Source organism: Bombus bifarius, unplaced genomic scaffold, assembly GCF_011952205.1.
Source record: "Bombus bifarius isolate JDL3187 unplaced genomic scaffold, Bbif_JDL3187 scf7180000007966, whole genome shotgun sequence".
In the NCBI taxonomy this organism is placed as follows: Eukaryota; Metazoa; Arthropoda; class Insecta; order Hymenoptera; family Apidae; genus Bombus; species Bombus bifarius.
Genome location: NW_022884352.1, coordinates 4,477,978 through 4,497,433, shown reverse-complemented (window position 1 = coordinate 4,497,433; position 19,456 = coordinate 4,477,978). Strand labels below are relative to the sequence as shown.

Below are 19,456 nucleotides of genomic sequence, written 5' to 3'. Positions count from 1 at the left end.
CCATTCTGCAAGAATTTTGAAAATAAACTTCTTTTGCTCTTACGTACTTAATTCTGCCACAGCAATTATTGGATAATATTGAAACTGAAAGAAAGACAGGATCCCATATGTCTTTATATCTCCTTTTCTCAACATCTGCGATTTCTCCTTCACCTAGCATACAAAAAAACTGAAATGATAATTTGTAAAGAACATAAGATTGTTTATTGGATATCAAGTTTTACAAATATTATCACACACTTGTTATGAATGTTTCATTAGAGATGGCTGCCTTATATGTATTGTACAAATATAATAATTATATTTTATAATGGCTATATGTATATGTATATAAATACTTAATTACTTTATAAAGTAGCGGTGTTCTATCTATATACATACATCAGTGGCCTGTAGCTTCTTTTTTAGTTTCCGATTATCGCCGAACTTTCATACTAATCCTAACAAATTCATAAGACACTGATCGAAGAGAAGAATAATGAACGACAATGAATAGAATGACATGTAATGATAATGACAATGATAGCAATGATCACAACGATATATCAATGGAAATGATTAAAACCAACCAGCCTCTAGCATCTTGCAATATTCATTTATCCTCAATATTTTCAGTATACATAAAAATCAATAAATAATAATTTTACATAGATAAATATATATTTTATATATATCTACTATACTTTTGTGGTAAAATATTTCTGCAGGCCTTTTTATAGGCCCGTTCCTTTCTTTTTAATTACAAAGAGCTAAATCGCCCTTTGAATCACGCAATAGTTACAAATTTTATATATATATTTAATATACAAGCGGTTCTTTTCTTATCGGTATAGCTCACATGTACTCACACAGTTCCATTGTGCCAATCTTAAAACATTTATAAAATATCTCCGATTTCGACATAAACGAAAAACATTCGAAAATTATTTAGAATTATTTTTGCTCTATTAAGCGTACAGCCACTTTGTTCGTAATATTTTCTCTATCCAAGAAAACTGTAATATTCGAGACAGGAGATGAGAATGAATCGAAATCGTGCATTGTCGCGAATACATATATCTTAATACTAGTTTGAATAACTCTCTAATCAGAGCTAAGCCGACGATAAAAGAAGTTCGCTTCGCGTTGCTCAAGATGAATGGTATACTTCCCGTCTAGCAGCAAATATTCGAGTAATATGTAATACTCTGGACGAGCCGATGATTTCTTTCGTACAATTCACGACTGGCATTGCATCACAAACAATAGAGTATCACATATTGCTTTGTACTATTTTCCATATTAGGCTTTGCCGCAACGGGAGTCTTGGTGCATTGTCCTTTACGCGTTGGACTTTTGTACAATTATATTCAACGTTAAGAAAATACAAAAGTGCTTAAAAAGGTGGTATAATACGGAATACTACATGAGAAATTACCTGATCGCATTTCTTCTTATATGTCTCAAGTTAGAATCATTACTTTTATCCTGCATCTTCCAAAGTCTCTCTTTTATTAATACTAAAGAGACCTGCGTATATATCGCAATAAAACATTGTAAAAAATTTATTACGTAGCAGATTCCTAGCATTGGAAGGAAATATGTATTAACTATGTGTTTCGACGGATATGGTCAAAGAACTGCCGCTTTAATATCCTATGTGACAATCTGTCCGTCGTCATCGTTTCGAATATGACAGAGAAATTCGATTATTTTCATTTCTTGCAAAGTACCTGCACTATTGCAAGTCATCAATAGATGTGCTGTTGAAATCTATTCAAACGAAATAACATATAGTACTTACAAACAATTTCTAAATATTGGATAAAAAATAGTTTGCAAAAACGACTCTAAAATTTAATTTAATTCTATTAATTAGACCGACTTACGTACCTTAACTGGACGTTAGAAACATAATGCTTATTTAAAAGTTAAACGAACTATCGAAATTTTAAATATATAAACACTATCGATACTATCGATATCTCGCTGAAAACGTATCGTGTAATCGATACATGAGATTCTTACGACAAGACGCGCGATATTCAAATTCTTAATTCTCGTATGCTATACAGCTTATTATAATACCCATACTCGATGTTCACTTGTAACCCTAAAATAATTTCTCAATGAGATCGTAATACTACATTGTTGCTTTAAAAGTATACGCGTACGTTCTTCCGTAAATAGGAACAAAGTTCCTTATTAAGCTGCCAAAGCCACTGAGTATAGGTCAACTTAATACAAAAATGTTTTAAGGCCATTACACAGTGTTCAAAAACGTTGAGATTTTGTATAAATGAAAAATATTTCAGCCTGTTAAATATAATTCGTCAAATTACAGGCAACGTTTAATACATTTTATAAATAATATAAAATTAGTAAAACTTCTTGATGATTTATTGTATTTTAATCGACTAATACTAAAATAACTAACTTGAAAGTACCATACCGTATAAAACCTATTATCGAACATTGATAAAATGTTATGAAAAACATTCTGACGGATAAAAAAATAGAAAATATATTCCTACTGTCCGCCTTATGTGTAATGAACCATTAATTGTTCGATTAAGAGACTCACGTGATCTAGCCATCCTAAGCGTAAGTATGGCAGTCGATATTACTGATATATAAAATGTACTCTCTCTTATGAGTATAAGTTACAAAATCATGGCAAAGAGCGCGTGAGTTTTTGGATGCAATACGAATTCTTTTGTTTTTCGCTTTTTTAGGCAAGATCGTTACTTTTTTTATGATGCATATAAAAGATAATCGCGAAATTACCCATCATTTTCTCACGTATAAAAATTGAAAAAACATTCAAACCGTTTCTCTTCGCTGTGAATTCATTGAATTATTAATTTAACATAATCTATTCGCGTTGAAAGATCATCGATAAGAATCGAACTTACCATTTCCTTCCATTTAGATTGACTTGCACACACCGTATGCACAAAAATACACCGTTAAGAGTCCGTAATAAAATGTTCAATTCTTTCATCAACACTTTCAAACCATACTACTCAACGTTCTTGCAAAATACAAATTCGCTACAAGAATGTGGCAGTGTCAGAATACATTGGCAAGTATACTTTGCATTTTATCGTAAAAAGCAACGTTAGTACCAGAGGAAAAAGCAAATTGACTAGGAAAGAACTCGTTCTAGTCCAATATCACTGGGATTACAGCTTTCAAATGAATTGTTCAAAAAGTTCGATATCGGGGCCGTTCATCGGTCATCGATTATACACTGCCAATTATGTTTTTTTTTTTGCGTATAAACTTCGTCAAGAGTTTCGACGTGTAACATAATTGTTACATCTATTTCTCAGGTACTAACATTGAGAATGTATCATTGCAGTCTATTGAATTGAGATGGCACAAGGTTTAGGAACCTCTTCTAGCACTCAAATTCAGATGCTGTTATGGCATTTAGGTCTTTCATAAGGCCTTCTAAATTAGCCATCTCTTGATTTAATTCTTCTGTACTGTAAGAAGGCTGTAAAAAATAAAAACAAATAGTTCAGCATCTTATCTCATGATCGAATGTAATAGAAGTAGTTGAAATTCCTTTATCTTTTCTTTATAACACTATGATATAAAATTAAAAGATTACCTTCAACCGTTCAACTTCTTCCGAAGTGTGCACCGGATTTGAAACTGAGGCTAATCTATTCTTTGCTAACTGTGTAGAACTTTGTGGTTTCTTGTATGGACTTCCAGACATTGTAGGTCTTACTGTTACTTGAGAAACTAAAGAACACAACAAAAAATATCATAATACACATGCAAGATGAGATAGGCTATAAAAACAATAAACGATGGGGCTCACCGCCGTGTTTTTGTTGGGCTGGTGTTGAAGGTGCAGACTGAGGTGGAGGTGCTGGCACGCTAAAACTTTTCAAAGGATGTCCCTGCATCCTTTTACTACCGCTACCACCATCAACTCCACCACCTACACTTGATGGTTGATTATTATTGCTATAGTGTCCTGAAGCGTATTGAGTATTTCCACTATAGGACTGACCACTTGTACCATATGATAATTGCTTTAAATATAAATAATTTATATTAAATGGGATTCTTTATTTAAGTGTTTATTACCAACTGTATAAGAATCTTACTTGACTTTGCATTGGTTCATACGAAGTTGAAATATTACAAGAGTCTGGACTCGATTCCGGTGTTGGTTCTAAAGTAATGTGTGCTCGACTTAAACTGTATTGTGCTACAGTTCGAGGATAATTCTGTCTCACGGATGGCGTATCACTGCATGATGTATGAATTGTTGGCTGTGACATGCTTGTGTTTACAATCGGCGTGGCCGTCGCTATAGCTGTAACAAGTTCAGTACTTTGTCATACAGCTTAAGAGATTACATTTCATTAATATTATTGTATACAAATCAATATTATATACTATAGTCACAAAACATTACATCTCCTCGCTTAATTTTACTATTACTTACGTTGATGTAAAGATGCACTGTCAACGGGAAGTGTAATGAGTTTAGGTTTATGGCTTCCTCGACTATGTTGTCTACTCAGGGTTGAGCACTTCTCATCAGTGTTACCTAATGTTGAGTGAGTAAACATAAACCGAATACAAAAATCAGGAAAATGATAAACAAAATAGAATTTTCTTTCTAAAAAATCTTAACCGAGGTTCTAATGGCAAATAAAAAATCATTAAAACTACCTAATTATGTTAGAAATGGTATTAAATATTTGTATAACCATAATAAAATATATGGAGAGCTAAAAATTCAATGAAATGAATAAAATCTTGTAAGTATTGTGTTTGATGTGATGAAGTGTTTTGTTGAAAAATATTATCTTCAAAAACTTACCCATGTAACTTGGTACGTAAGTACGTTTATCCAATGAACTAGAATTTCCATGCACATTCTCTTGATTATAATCCTGGTTATTTGACCTAGGTAAGGTATTACTAGCTACACCGCTAGTAGATGCCTCTCCATTTATTGAAGATTTCTCAAGAGCTTTCAATTCCATTTGATCATGATGAATCCATAAATCGGGCGGTTTAATGTTTGTTTTTTGATTTGTGTCTTTCATGTATCTACACATTACAATTGTAATTTTTGTAAAAATAATGTTATACAAAACATATTGTAAATATATATATAATACATACCCTTTCTTCCTATCAGGCGAATCTGGATTGCGCTTGCAACATACAATTACAACCACCACTGTTATACCAGTGGTTAAAACAATAGAAGAACCCACAATAACATAGATTAAGAAATTTGAAAGTCCACGTCCATCTGTAAATTAATTCCAAAGTTTAGTAGTTGTAACAGTAACGACAGTAATATTGATGATAGTGCAATCACAATGCAGTATTTACATTACCTCTCATCACTCAATTTACACTTTAAAGTACATGCTATGCTAAAAACAAAAAACTAAAGAAGAATAATGTCTTACCTCGATCATGCAATTCATCATAGACATCCATACCACTGCCTAGCATAGAAATAAAAAAATATAGTAATAAGACACCGACATAACACATACGATATGAAGAGATATAAAGATATAGTAGTCACTATAAATAGCACTATATACGGAACACTGAACAAACTTTCGAAACTAAAAAAATTGTGTAGTACGTGCATATACACTTATAAGAATTAAATGCTTACTTTGAGGCGTCTTGAATGGAACAGTTGTAGAAAAAGGACCGTATCCTTTTGAATTCCGTGCTTGGATCTTGAAGTAGTAGGTTGTACTTGGTTGGAGGCCCTTCACAATGCACTCAGTTTTATCTCCAACTACGGCTTCCAATAACCAATCACGATCCCATTTCGTATTATCAATCGAATAAAAAGTAATATATCCTGAAACAAATGTATGCATCATTATTATTATACACTTTACACTACTATTAAAAGTATTAATGAGTACCTGTAATTGGTCCATTTGGTTGTTTAGGAGGTTGCCAACGCACTAAAACTGAAGTTGGACGGTCTCCGATACTCTGAATCATCAAATCCCTGGGCGCGGAACTAGGTGCAGCTTCTTGAGTTTGATTCGTAACAACCATACTCCATAGCGATTCTCGTTTTCCCTAAATAATTACTAAGTTATTTAAATACCCTTATATATAATTAGATATTCTTCGAAATAATAAATTATAAATACCTTAACAAGCTTGACTGCAAATTCATATATCGTATTGGGTTTTAAATCATTTATCATGCAATTAAGATCAGTTGCATTATGATATTTATAACGAGGGTTGCTGCTATGATGATGTGACGTATAACGTGCTACGTAATATCGATTATCCGTTACGAACTGTAATGTTATTATTTCTTTTTAATAAGGTTTCCTAATTTAGTATAGTATATTAATATAAACATTTACGTACTTGAGTTTTTGGCAAGGTTGTATCAGTCCAGTATAGTACGACTGTAGTGTCAGACAGAACAGCGGCTTTAAGACCAACAGGCGGTAGTAAAGGCACAGAAAATTCAGATACAGAACGTTCCGTAGTTCTCACGTTTGCATATGCTGGTTGACCATCGCCAGCATCATTCGTTGCTCTTAGTGATATAACATACTCAGTGATTGGTTCTAAATAAAAAAGAAAGATAATATAACATATCTAACACGTTTATGACTTCATGAAACTACAAATTTGACTATTCACCTAATTGATCTATAGTAAAAGACCGTTCTTTTCCATCAAGAAGTCGAACTTCAACATCAGGGACTCCCTTTCCCCATCCAAGTTTATATCCCTTTACTTTAATACTTTGATCTTTCGGTGGATTCCAAAAAACTTGTATATAATCAGACATTACTTTTGCTGTAAATATATAAACAAAAAATATGTTTAACATATATGAATTAAAGCTCACAGTAACATAAAAAGTTTTAAGAGCTTACTAACTTCTTAAGTTGCTGGGTGTATTTGGCACTCGGTTTTCATCAGATTCGGTTTCGTATGTTTCTATCTGTATCCATTCTGTCCAAGGTCCAGTTCCATTAACGTTTAAGGCACATATACGAACTTGATAAACAACATGTTTTTCAAGTCCAGTGAGTACTCGTGAACGTTGATTTCCTTCAGTTGTTATAGTTACCGGTTGTGAACCGCGATCGTAACGACGATAACGAATTTTATAACCAGTGACAATTCCATTTTGTCCTTCGAGTGGCGGTTCCCATCTTATTATAATACTCTAAAAACAAAAATAGCAAAAAGCTATACAATGATACTCGAATTGTTCAATATTTTTATCTATGGAATTCTAAATGTAATACCCACTGTAGGACTAACTGGTTCTACTGTAACATTGTGTGGTGGTTGAGTAGGTTGTGCACTATAAGTCCGGACTACGATATCTCTACTAAACACGCCAGGACCGTTCTCGTTTACAGCCTGAACTTTAATACTATATTCCGTATAAGGCACGAGATCTACTAATTCGTGCATCGTACTAGTAGTTTCACGCGTTATGTCCTCATTGTCACCCTTTAAGTAAAAATTTAACATTTAATACATTATATTAAGTAATTATTAACATCTTTTATTCAAAACGATATACCTCTACAAATGTAATTATGTATTTAGAAATTCTTCCATTGACTACTTGTGGCTTTTCCCAAGATAACGCAATGCTCACACTGCTTGTAGCATGTCCCTCTAAATTCAGTGGAGGTCCAGGGACATTGGCCTATTGCAATAATAAGTTTGTAATACTTAATAATAATAATAATAATAATAGAAATAATAAGTTTAATTTACTAGATATGTTTGAAATTATAGACAGACCTCAGTAAGTGTGGTAACTTGTAATATTTCACTGGACATTCCGGACATCCCTCTTTCATTCACGGCGACCACTCGAAATTGATACGTCATACTTGGTTGTAAACCCTGTATTACTGCCTCTAATTTTTGTTGCCTATGAGTAACTCGTTCTCTGTAAGATTTTACTATTGTATAGAAGACGCAACTAAACACGAACCATAAGTGCATTTATCGAGGAACTAATTGTCACCTTTGAACACCTTCTTGTTTGTAATAAATATAGTAATTTAGAATCTCTCCATTTCTATTCTCGGGTTCTTGCCACCGTAAAGTTACGAATCTAGCAGTGACAATGACGTGACTTAAATTCCTTGGTGCTGACGGGACACTTCCTTCTATTGACTCCAAGCTGTCTGTGTCATCTACAAAATGGGATTTTGGGTCGTAAAGGGAATTAGGAAATTTAACAGATCCAGGCAGATCTGCAGGATCATCAGAGGGACCAATGGAAAGCGGTGGATTGGGGGTAAATGCAGACATTGTGTGACCTAAAAGGGTACTTGGGTGCTGCCACGTTTTATTATACAATTGCCGATGCAATAGTAACTTCTTTTTAGGAACTGTCTTTGGGGTAGTTGATTTATGGGGATTTGCCTTTTCTGAATACATATGTTAGCATGCAACACAGTTAAAAAAGGAGGAAACACAAATGGAAAATAATTAAATTAAAATTTGTACAAAAAAAATAGAAATTAAATATAATATACGTTATGCTCTCAAATAAATAAATAAAAAATGTATAAACTAATAAATATATTAAATAAACGCAAAAATAAATTTTACTACAAAAAATTATTTAGATTGTACATATAGGAAATTGAATATAGATAATTTCAATTGCAGAACTCACTAGGCTGATTAATTGTTAAACGTGCTGCAGCTTGTACACTTCCAGCAGAATTTGTTCCTATGCATTGGAAGATTCCAGCATCTATCAGTAGTAGGCCGTTAATTCTAAGGTTGTAACTAAGAAAGAAACATTTATTTCAATTTCTTATACTCTATGAATTATTTTGATCCATTTTCAGTGATAGTTAGTAAACATACCCATTTACAATTTGCCAGTATGCGCTTAAGGTAATACGTTCTCCATTTTTGAGCCATGTAATTTTCGGTTCTGGTTTGCCATAAATTTCGCATTCAAATTCTAAATCTTGATTTTCACTAGCTACCTTATCTTCTGGCTTTCTAATAAATCTTGGTGGAACTAATAATAAAACAATGATATAGCATCAAATAGTGTAGAATAAAATAAATATGTGGAAATACTGATAGTGAAATTAGAATACCTTGTACAATTAAATCAGCAGCTGCATCTAATGTTTCAACTTCATTTTCTGCACGACATTGATAAGAACCATCATCTATTTCTTGAACATTACTTATCACAAGACTGGAAGCAGCAACTCTACTGTACCTAAACAATTAAAAAAGAAGCTTAAAAATCAACTTCTCCATCTTATATACATCTTGACTGCATACCTAGATTGAAAAGATGTTAAATCAATGGCAACACCATCTTTCAACCAAAGTATACTTGGTTTTGGGTAGCCATTGGCAGCACACTCAAGTGTGACTGTTGATTCTTCAATAGTCATTTGTTGTAATGGCTTAGCAATAAAGACTGGTGGAGTACTTTCTTGATCTATAGCAGCAGGTAACAAATTAATATCTGCTAGTTTATAGAGATCATGTTTAAAGATTTACACTAACCAATATCACTTGTTAACAATCCTAATTGTGCTTTATTACTGAGTCTAGATTGTCCATAACTACTAGCACTACACCTGTATGATCCAACATCTTGTATATTAACATCATCAATTTCTAATGCACCTGATGGCAAAATTGTCATTCTATCATCAAGCAGCAATGGATGTTCATCTTTTAACCATTGTATAATCAATGAACTGGAGGATGTGAGAAGTGTACAACTTAAATATGCAATTTGTCCTGGATAAACCATAGTATCTTGAGGTTCTCTTTCAAATCCTGGCAAACCTTTAAAACAACATTTTTACATGATTTTGATTCACAATAACTTGAAAAGCTTATATTGGTCCTAAATACTAACTTGCAATTTTAATTGTGGCAGTTCGAGAAACAATAGCCCCAACATCATCTACAGAAGCTAAACATTGATAGCTTCCAGTCAATACCAGACTACTATTCCTAACACTATTTATATACAAAGATCCATTAGCTAATTGAGATCTATAAAAAGAAAAAGGCATGATAAAAGAAAACCTTCATCTAAGAACAAAGTAATATCGTTTTAGACCTTAATACCCTTACCGGTAACTATCTCCAATAAAATTAATCGGTTGTCCATCGTCAGTTCTCCACTGTATACTGGGTTTTCCAAAATCACTTTTTGCTTCACAATCTAATCTAGCAGGACTTTCCTGTTCAACCACTACATCTTGTGGCTCGATAGTAAAATACAATCCACCTGCATTAGCTGTTACAAGAAAATACTATTTTTAATTATAATTCTTAACAAATAAAATTAAGGATATAAATTTATTCTATCACTTTCCTAAACATTACCTAAATGCGCTACAAAAAATTTCTACAAAAATTGTTACAAAAATTTTGTAAAGCGAAGTTTTAATAAGCATCTATCTTACCAACTAACAGAGGGATAAAGGATAACATTATAGCCATAACATCATCAAGTCTCAATTGTGTTTTGGTAAGTTATCTCATACGTGCGTAGGTGGATAAGTATCATAATGGTACATGTTGAAAAAATTATTAGAGGTTTAGGTATAAGAGGAGAGATACGAGTGTGTTGTAAAGTAACTGGAGAGAAGAGTGGGGATGAAGGGTCGGCAACCCTACGCAAGCACCCTTTAGCCCTTTAACGAGACACCCGAGCCGAGTGCCTAAATTCTTCTTTTTTTCCTTTCTTTTCTTTCTTTTGTAGGGCTTTGCGATCGCCCGATACCACGTATAGAACGACGACGCAGGACGATTCAACATCTTTTCTGAATAATTCTTTGTCAGAACAAAGAAATAAGAAAAATCTGAAGGAGCCATTTTATGGGACGTGATGCGAACGATTTCCAGTGAATGCCTAGACCCTATTGTTTAATTCCAAGCAATCGATATGCTTACGGATTATTCCTTTTTACAGAACAAATAACAACGAACAAAAAGAATTTCTGAATAATCTCTTTATGAAGTTAAGAACGTGTAAATTCGTTGGCAGTTTATCGCGGCGTTTCAATTATTTGAAATATTGTTTAACAATGAGATATTTCGTATTAAACGGTTTTGTTTCTTTATCTACATTCACGCAGCAGACCTTAAAGATCGACACGGCCGAAGAATTCTAGCCAGCTCGTTAGAGTTCTCTCAAGAAATTCTTAAGGATCTTCTCTTTAAAAGAGTCGCATTATACGCAGATAATTGCGAAAATTTTCTCCGACCAATGATCTTTCGGTACAGGTAACTCATCTCTGAACTTTCTTATCAAGGAAAAGCCGTTGAAAAAATATTAAGAAGCTCTATGAATGAAAATGTTACAAGACCCTTGTAGGCATATTGAAATAATTTTACTTAATACACCGTTAATGTAATATTGCTTCTTTTTCATAATTCCAAGTATGGTCAGGTATCAATAACCCCAAGGAAAGAAGAATTCCTTATATTTATTCAAATTAATAATAGTTAGTGGTACAAAGCTAGATATTTGAAAGCAATCTTTCACTTCTTTTGGTTGTCCTAATAGTAGAAAGTAGCGATTTTTTATGCCAGAATTTCTGTAAATTATCAACAACGAATCTGATAATGACAGAGACTAAAAATAACAGTTATTCTTAGAATTTTATGAAAAATATCGAAAAGGTTTTTAACCATCTATAATGTTTATTCATAATTAAAATCATTTAAACTAAGATATGAATTCTTATACCATAACTTTTTTAATTTCGCTTATAATGGTTACGATCCCTAGTTAATAGTACACAAAATTGTCAAATATTTCTAATAGTGATCAATTCCGTATTTAGTAACATGACAAATATCAACATTATACAATTACTTAAAAAATAATGAGTAATCGTATCAATTTTAGTAATAACTAGTTCAATCGATACTTCCATAAAATTGAGAAGCACTGTCGGTTATTGGGTTACAGTTTCACGCTCACGGTGGTCTGTCACCTTCCTGTGCAACCTTCGCGGAGGAACAAACACGTCTTCAGCGATCGACAGAAGTAATTTATATCTCTTTCATATTAAACTTCTTTCTTCGTTCAAATCCTATTCGTCGCTTTTTCATTATAATGTGTCTAATAATAATTTCAATTTTTACCACCACGCTAATGCAGCAAACTTCGCGTAGTCAAAAAAACTATAAAATAGTATGAATTATTTCGTTGAATCGATCGGATCAATGCTTGCGGTTTTCGAACATAGTTCTTGAACTTTTGATATTTTTACGCTTCAAGATTAATCCCATTAATTCATAAGTGGTATCATTAAATTATTGGGGACCGTAACAATTATAGGTTAGATTACTTACTTTTGGAATTTTTAATTTAATTTGATTATATTATTCTAATCATGAAAAATGTCAAATACAAAGTTAAATGAAATACTATGAATTTTAATGATTTGCCATAAATTATAGTTATCTATAACTCAACGATACTACTTGAACATTAATCATTGCGAAACTGTAAAGGTGGATGCTGAAAAGAGAAGTTTCATGAAATATAACATATTATATATCAATCAATTCATTTAAAGTCATAGGTTACAAAAATACTAAAATTATTTTGCACAAGGTAATTATTATTCAAATATTTCGATTTTCGGACTTTTGATATTTTTGTATTTCTAGATTAATCCCATTAATCCCTATTGCGAAGGTATAAAAGTGGATGCTTCGAAGGGAATAAGAAAAAGGGAAGAAGAGAAAGGAAGGAACGTGCGAAATTTGGCGCCCGATAGCGCCACGACGGTGCATTCTCAAGGAAAATAAACCGTTCGCCGTCTGACTATTTGATTTATGAGCGCGGGCGACAACCTACCGCACGGCATACCGAAATAGATCAAGAGGAAAACCATTGCAATGCATGCGCGAGGTAAATCTGTCGCGGGAACAACCACTGCACCTTATTTTCTATCAGACATCAGTTTATACATCTTGTTTAGTAGCATAACGGGAGAGAAAGAAATACTAAGAATCAGACAGAAGAAGAGAGAGAAAGAAGAAAAACGAGAGTATCACGTACAATCTTACAAGTCTTGATGTTATCTCGAACAAGTTAGATGTATCGGATAATTTCCTGAAAATAAGGTTCACGTCATCGACGTAAGGATCATTTCGCATCGCCAACCATTTTATTGAGTTTCATAGAACAATTATGACTGCGGTAGAATAACTTGAGAATGGTACTTTCCCCCTATATCCATAACCATACTGTATCTTTTAATTTAATTACTTGGTAAGAAATAATTTAACCTCGTTCTTTTTCTTGTCTTTTTTTCGATTCACAAATGCTTGAACGCATTCGTCACCTCTCGTGAATTTCCGCGCGTCAATAAATCTCCTGAATTTTTTCACAGCGCGGATTAATTTGCGGAGCGAGTTCGTACGTCTGTAGAAGTTGGCAAGGGAAGGAGGGAGAATGTTGAAAAACGCGGTAAAAGTACTCGACATGTGACGAACAGACCGTGAAGGAAGGCAAGGTACATATACATCGCGGTACGACAAATCTACACAGTGACTCATAAATACTGATGAATCGGAAACGATGGGGAGAAAGATGTTGCGACCCTCCTACAGGGAAATCAATTAATCGTTTACAAAGTCGGGGTTGTCGGGTGACGTTAAGACGTATGGATAAGCCACGGGAATCTAAGATTGATTTTTGCGACTGATACATTTATTCCTCGAACCGGATTCTTCCATCTTTCTCTCTCGTATCTTCTTTGTACCGTGACTGTTACTTCCGTTCAAGGTGCTGTTCCACGAAACGTCAAAGAAGAATGAGAATCAAGGAAGCAACGTACTGCCTTGAAAGGATAACACACTCACATGCATACCTATACCTTAGTATAGCGGTAATAGAATTGCTACCGTATTACACGTTTGAACGAGTGTAATTTCTTTTCAAAACAAATAATCGAAACGAAGTAAATGATTAAAATTAATTAAGAATTCTTTATCAAGATGAAAGAAAATATCTTAGGTAAATCACCCCATATATCAATATGCACGCACATACATCGCGTGGGCGCTGACCATTAAGGTGTCGTTACGACATCAGTCGCAGAATACACACGTTTGTAAATACCACTTTACATGGATTACATTTGAACGCCTGTATGTTGTACGATCCATTCCGTATTTGGGCTACCAGCGTTAGAGTGGATCTTCGTACACTGGACATACATCACGAACAAGTCCTTATATGCGCACATTGTATAAGAGAAAATGGAAAAACACAAGGAAAGATTCCCAATCCTTTTTTCACATTGGATCAATTAATATAGAGTTTCAGTTCATCGAACTGAAACTCGAGGGTTCACAAGGCTAGTAAACTTCTGTTTGCATTGATCCATAATTGTTCTGCAGTTTACTGCACATCAGTATAATCGTATCTCGGGCAAAGTTAACTGGTTTATTTGAGGAACGCACCCTTTTAAGACCCCTTTCAGTGTTTGTATACTTCTCCACCATGACGAGCCGGAAATGGATCTTTATATCTAACTAGACGAACGTATGTAATGATCAAAGCAAACAAAAAGAATAATAAGGGGGATAATTCTGGCCATATTTTTATCATACGGTGCGATGGTAAAAAGAATAGGATGTTTAATTTTTTGCGTGGGCAGGTCTGCTGAGATAGATTAACATAGCGACGCTGAATGTTTAGCACATGCATTTCCTATCACGATAAAATCGTAAGGAGAGGCCTGCCGCATTGTTGGAATACTCCGCTGAAGTGTTTAAACACAAATGCTTCCAGCGGTGTAACCTCTATAATAAATCTGTAATATAGAAGTCCGAAACTTTTATTTTCGCTTGTAGTGTACTATGCGGTAGAACAATGATCTCTAGTTCTGGCTTAAATTTCTTCCAATTCATTGTTACTTTTATCAAAGGACCTATACAGTTCTCGTTATTACGACAAGGGATGTGTCTCCATCCAGATCGTTGCAATCGGAAATACACCCCGAATCACCCCCTTATACTACCATCCTTCTCTACATCAATAATAGCCACCCGAAATGCAGTGCTTCTCAACTTTATCTTTTAAAACACTTACAAAATAAGCATTAATCGTTAGAAATACTTGTTCACATGCACACGATGATATCGTTCATACATTCGTTCGTCTTGATCGACGTATAAAGTCTCGACTCTTAAACGGCTCGTTATTTAATTCGAACTTGCGCAGTGATAAATGATTTAATTAAACAACTACTTACATAATAATTCTACTTGATGAAAGTATGTTGCGCATAACAAAAACATAAACGATCTCTGTTTTGCAATTTGTAACGTTCTCTATATACGCGTCTATGCGTGTATACGTAGGTAGATTTATAAGATTTAACAATCGGATTCTAAATGTACATTAATATCTGGAATTCGTAATTTTGTTACTCGTTTGACTAAAAAATTATATCAGTACCTTGCAGCTTGAAGTCTAGGCTATAAGTTTCAAGCATTTTCAAAGACGTAATCTCTAATATTAAGAGATTAGCAAACACAAAATCGCAGAATAGTTTCGTAAATATTTGCTTACTACTAGATTAGACGGGATGCAAACAGTGGTAACTGTAAAACGATACGCAATGATGTTTCCCCGTTTCCATGCTCATCGATAAAACATCAGATAAGATATAATAAAATCACTTTGCACTTTTAGCTATAGAAATGAATGAAAAAGTATTTTCATAATATATCTGCTAGTGACAACTTTATCCTCCACGGACAACTACATTTTCCCTTTCATACGTGTGAATGTGCCAGTGATTTAAATCAATTTCTAATAATAAGATATCTCAATGAAATTCACGATAAATACATTATTCCAGGTAAAAATAATATAAATTAACATACCTTCATACTAAGAACAAGTTAGACTTACCCAATACGATGAATGTCAACAAAGCCAACGGGATAGGAAGAATACGCGGCTCCATTGGGCCAGCGGGTGTCACAGACTCCGACGCGTACAAAAACCCAGTGTAGTTTCTTCACACGATTGCTGCACGAGCATATAATGTCCTGTCGAGCGAATACATGCCAATTTTTTTGACTCACCGTCGCGCATTAAACGACAGATTGAGTCTCGCATCCACAAACCTCATTTTTCCACAACACTATCGCGAATCCAACGGCAGAACATGGCTAAAAGACAACTACACACCTCCTCATTGTCTCGAGTCTACCGACGTTCTGACTAGCGCCGCCATTTCGTGGGCATCTCGCGATAACAGCGGCATCATTGAGACTTTACTGAATTAACAGGTGGTTTAAACAATCCTAAAAACCAGCTACGTTTTTTATTATTTCTGGGGATGGAAAATCTATACGTCTGTCTCTCTGTGGAGATAATTTTTAAATGTAATTTTACTTCTTCCAAAACATTCATCGTTATTACATATTATACATCTCATTTATAATTTCTTATTTGCCACGTAAATGAAATATTAAGTGATACGAAAAATATTGTATACACTTATTTTGTATTATAATTGTGTTACAAAAATGATATTGCTGCGTGATTTTACAATTGTTTACAATAAACTATTAATATACCTTCATTTTAATTCTTATGCGAAACACACATGTGAGGAGATCTAAGGATTATAAAATTCGATTGTGTGTATCTAGAGATAACCATGTTTATGGTGGCGGTATCAAGCGTCTTTCTGATTTGAGGTTATGTTTCTGTTGTATTTAAAAGAAATACGTAAATAAACGTTCATGTAGTCGTCAAATGCATGTATTTTTGCAATTTCATTAAGTTATTTTTGTAAGAAAGTTACGGTGAGTTATAAGGTTAAGAGAGAGATAGAAATTTAATTGTAATTCACGAATTTGTTAGTATTATATTTGTTACCACTCCAATTTGTCTGTAGTAAACTTATTATTTATATCATTTTTATAAAAACCTACATTTAAGGCTAGTTTACTATATTATATAAACTTAAATGTTATTAAGGGAGGATTTTTCAACTGAAACAATCTAATTCTTATCATAGATATTTTAAAATAAACAAAATGTCAGGCGGCATGCTTTATGGAGGAGATGAAATTGGAGCCTTAGTATTTGACTTGGGTCATCATTCTTTAAGAGTTGGTTATGCTCAAGAAGATACCCCTAAAGCTGAAATTCCAGCAGTTATAGGCGTAGGAGAAGATGGCAATTGTACAGCAACAAAAACAGAACCAATGGACATTGATGATAAAAAGCCAGACAACAATATTACACAATCTGGGACCAAGTATTATATTGATACTACTGTACTTCATGTTCCAAGAAGCAATATGGAAGTTGTAAGTTACATGAAGGATGGGATGATTGAGGATTGGGATCATTTTGAGAAGGTAATGTAGAAATATAATATTCTACAGAAATTTCATTTTCATGTGTATAGAATATAGATATATCTGAGTATGTGTTTTAATAGGTTTTAGATTATACCTATTCCAAAGTAATTCAGTCAGATGCAGAATATCATCCAGTACTGTTTTCTGAATCTCCATGGAATGTACGCAGTAAAAGAGAAAAACTGACTGAACTAATGTTTGAGAAATATAACGTACCAGCCTATTTCCTTGTCAAAAATGCGGTTCTTGCTGCTTTTGCAAATGGTAGAGCAACTGGTATTGTAGTTGACAGTGGTGCAACACATACTTCTGCTGTACCAGTTCAAGACGGTTTTGTATTAACACAGGCAATAGTTAAATCTCCACTTGGAGGAGATTATATAAGTATGCAATGCAGACAATTTCTTCAGGTATAAATATGGTTGTAAATATTCTTTTATGATAGTGTAGAAGATGGATAACTGTATTTTCAAAATAATAACAGGATAATGACATTGACTTGTCCCCTTCTTACATGGTGGGTAGCAAAGAAGTTGTTAAAGATCATGAAAAACCAAGATGGGTAAGAAAGAAGGGATTACCTGATGTTACTAAATCTTGGCATAATTATATGGTAAAGAAACTTATACAGGACTTCCAAGCTACAGTGTTGCAAGTATCAGAAACTCCATATGATGAAAAAATTGTTTCCACAATTCCTGCAGTTCAATATGAATTTCCTGCTGGATATCATCAGGTAAAAATTAAGTAATATACAATTATCAAAAAAATTGAATAGTTAGATATTTAATAAAACAATAAAATAAAATTTCAAGGATTTTGGAAGTGAAAGATTTCGTATACCAGAAGCACTTTTTGACCCCAGTATGGTACAAATGCGTGGTGGTCTGGTTGGTAATACTATGTTAGGAGTAGGTCATATTGTTACAACTAGTGTAGGCATGTGTGATGTTGATGTAAGACCAGCACTTTATGGTAGTGTTGTTGTGACTGGTGGCAATTCATTCATTCAGGTATATATTAATAAAAAATGTTAATTTCATATCAACAATTTTTCATAATTTTTAACATTCATATAATATCATACAGGGCTTTCCGGAACGTTTAAACCGAGATCTTTCCATGAGAATTCCATCTAGTATGAGGTTGAAACTAATTAGTGTAAATGGATGTGCTGAACGACGATTCGGAGCTTGGATCGGTGGATCAATTTTGGCTTCAATTGGAACTTTCCAACAAATGTGGATATCAAGCCAAGAATATGAAGAAAGCGGCAAAAGCCAAGTAGAACGAAAATGTCCTTAAATAGAAACATAAGTTATTTCCATATGTCCTTTCTTAATAATATTATCAGTACTTGTACAAATATATTTCTGATAAATGTGTTAAGGAAATAACTATAAATTGATACATCTGATACAATTAAGTCTGATATGCAATCATGAAAGATTTGGATTTTTTTTTATAATATTCATTTAAGTGTGTTCTACATATTGACCTAAGACATGGATAAGTATGTTCTACTTACGTGTATTACTGAAATCTGTAAAATATGTAGTCAAACATGAAAATTTTATTTATTATTAATGCACAACATAGACGCAATAAAATGTTATAAAGAATGGTGTATAAAGAATTGTACTAAGATTTTTATAAAAACTTGCAGTAAAAGGCTGTGTCTTTGAAATCTTCATGATTACTGTTGTTCCTCCACATATGTTTCCTCTTGAAATTAACTTTAATTCTAGGGACAATTCTCCCTCATAGAATACTACAGTAAAATATAGCTTTCTTTTTAAAGTTCCTCCTTGTCATTATACTTAATATTCTATGGTAAAGATGTGCAAATAATATATGATCCAAGTATATAACTTCAAAGGAGACTAGACATATTCATTAAATGACTATTCCCGTATGGCTATATACTTCCTTTTATACGTTTTAGCAAAAAGTACTCCACAAAGCAAATATGTCATTATGCTCTTAATAATTTAGGGCAACAATTAAACGTGTTAAACTTACAATGTTTCACTGTTTAAAAGTA

At 33.4% G+C, this 19,456-nt stretch overlaps 2 protein-coding genes across 7 annotated transcripts; one reads left to right on the top strand and one right to left on the bottom strand.

Moving 5' to 3' along the window:
• Positions 1-573: 573 nt before the first annotated feature.
• On the bottom strand, positions 574-16,274 carry LOC117206434 (neogenin). Of its 5 annotated transcripts, none has more exons than XM_033445797.1 (27): positions 16,162-16,274; positions 15,944-16,063; positions 10,126-10,291; positions 9,905-10,044; positions 9,544-9,831; positions 9,313-9,475; positions 9,120-9,247; positions 8,878-9,037; positions 8,681-8,796; positions 8,021-8,429; positions 7,792-7,942; positions 7,565-7,693; positions 7,285-7,491; positions 6,907-7,198; positions 6,664-6,822; positions 6,382-6,587; positions 6,153-6,308; positions 5,916-6,078; positions 5,654-5,848; positions 5,436-5,474; positions 5,140-5,272; positions 4,832-5,064; positions 4,451-4,555; positions 4,107-4,318; positions 3,815-4,031; positions 3,599-3,735; positions 574-3,481 (listed from the first exon to the last, which is right to left on the bottom strand). In XM_033445797.1, the coding sequence occupies exons 2-27, from the start codon at positions 15,996-15,998 to the stop codon at positions 3,383-3,385; spliced, it is 4,458 nt and encodes a 1,485-aa protein (XP_033301688.1). In that variant the 5' UTR covers positions 15,999-16,063; positions 16,162-16,274; the 3' UTR covers positions 574-3,382. The 5 variants fall into 5 exon arrangements, with proteins under 5 accessions (XP_033301688.1, XP_033301680.1, XP_033301672.1 ...); XM_033445789.1 differs by having other exon boundaries at positions 15,944-16,083; positions 16,162-16,266; XM_033445781.1 differs by lacking the exon at positions 16,162-16,274 and having other exon boundaries at positions 15,944-16,155.
• Positions 16,275-16,674: 400 nt separating this feature from the next.
• LOC117206581 (actin-like protein 6B) lies at positions 16,675-19,111 on the top strand. 2 transcript variants are annotated; one of them, XM_033446068.1, is made up of 6 exons: positions 16,675-16,848; positions 17,064-17,409; positions 17,493-17,822; positions 17,897-18,148; positions 18,228-18,425; positions 18,502-19,111. In XM_033446068.1, exons 2-6 carry the CDS (start codon positions 17,083-17,085, stop codon positions 18,715-18,717), a joined length of 1,323 nt encoding a protein of 440 aa, XP_033301959.1. In that variant the 5' UTR covers positions 16,675-16,848; positions 17,064-17,082; the 3' UTR covers positions 18,718-19,111. The 2 variants fall into 2 exon arrangements, with proteins under 2 accessions (XP_033301959.1, XP_033301953.1); XM_033446062.1 differs by having other exon boundaries at positions 16,724-16,740.
• The last annotated feature ends 345 nt before the right edge of the window (positions 19,112-19,456 follow it).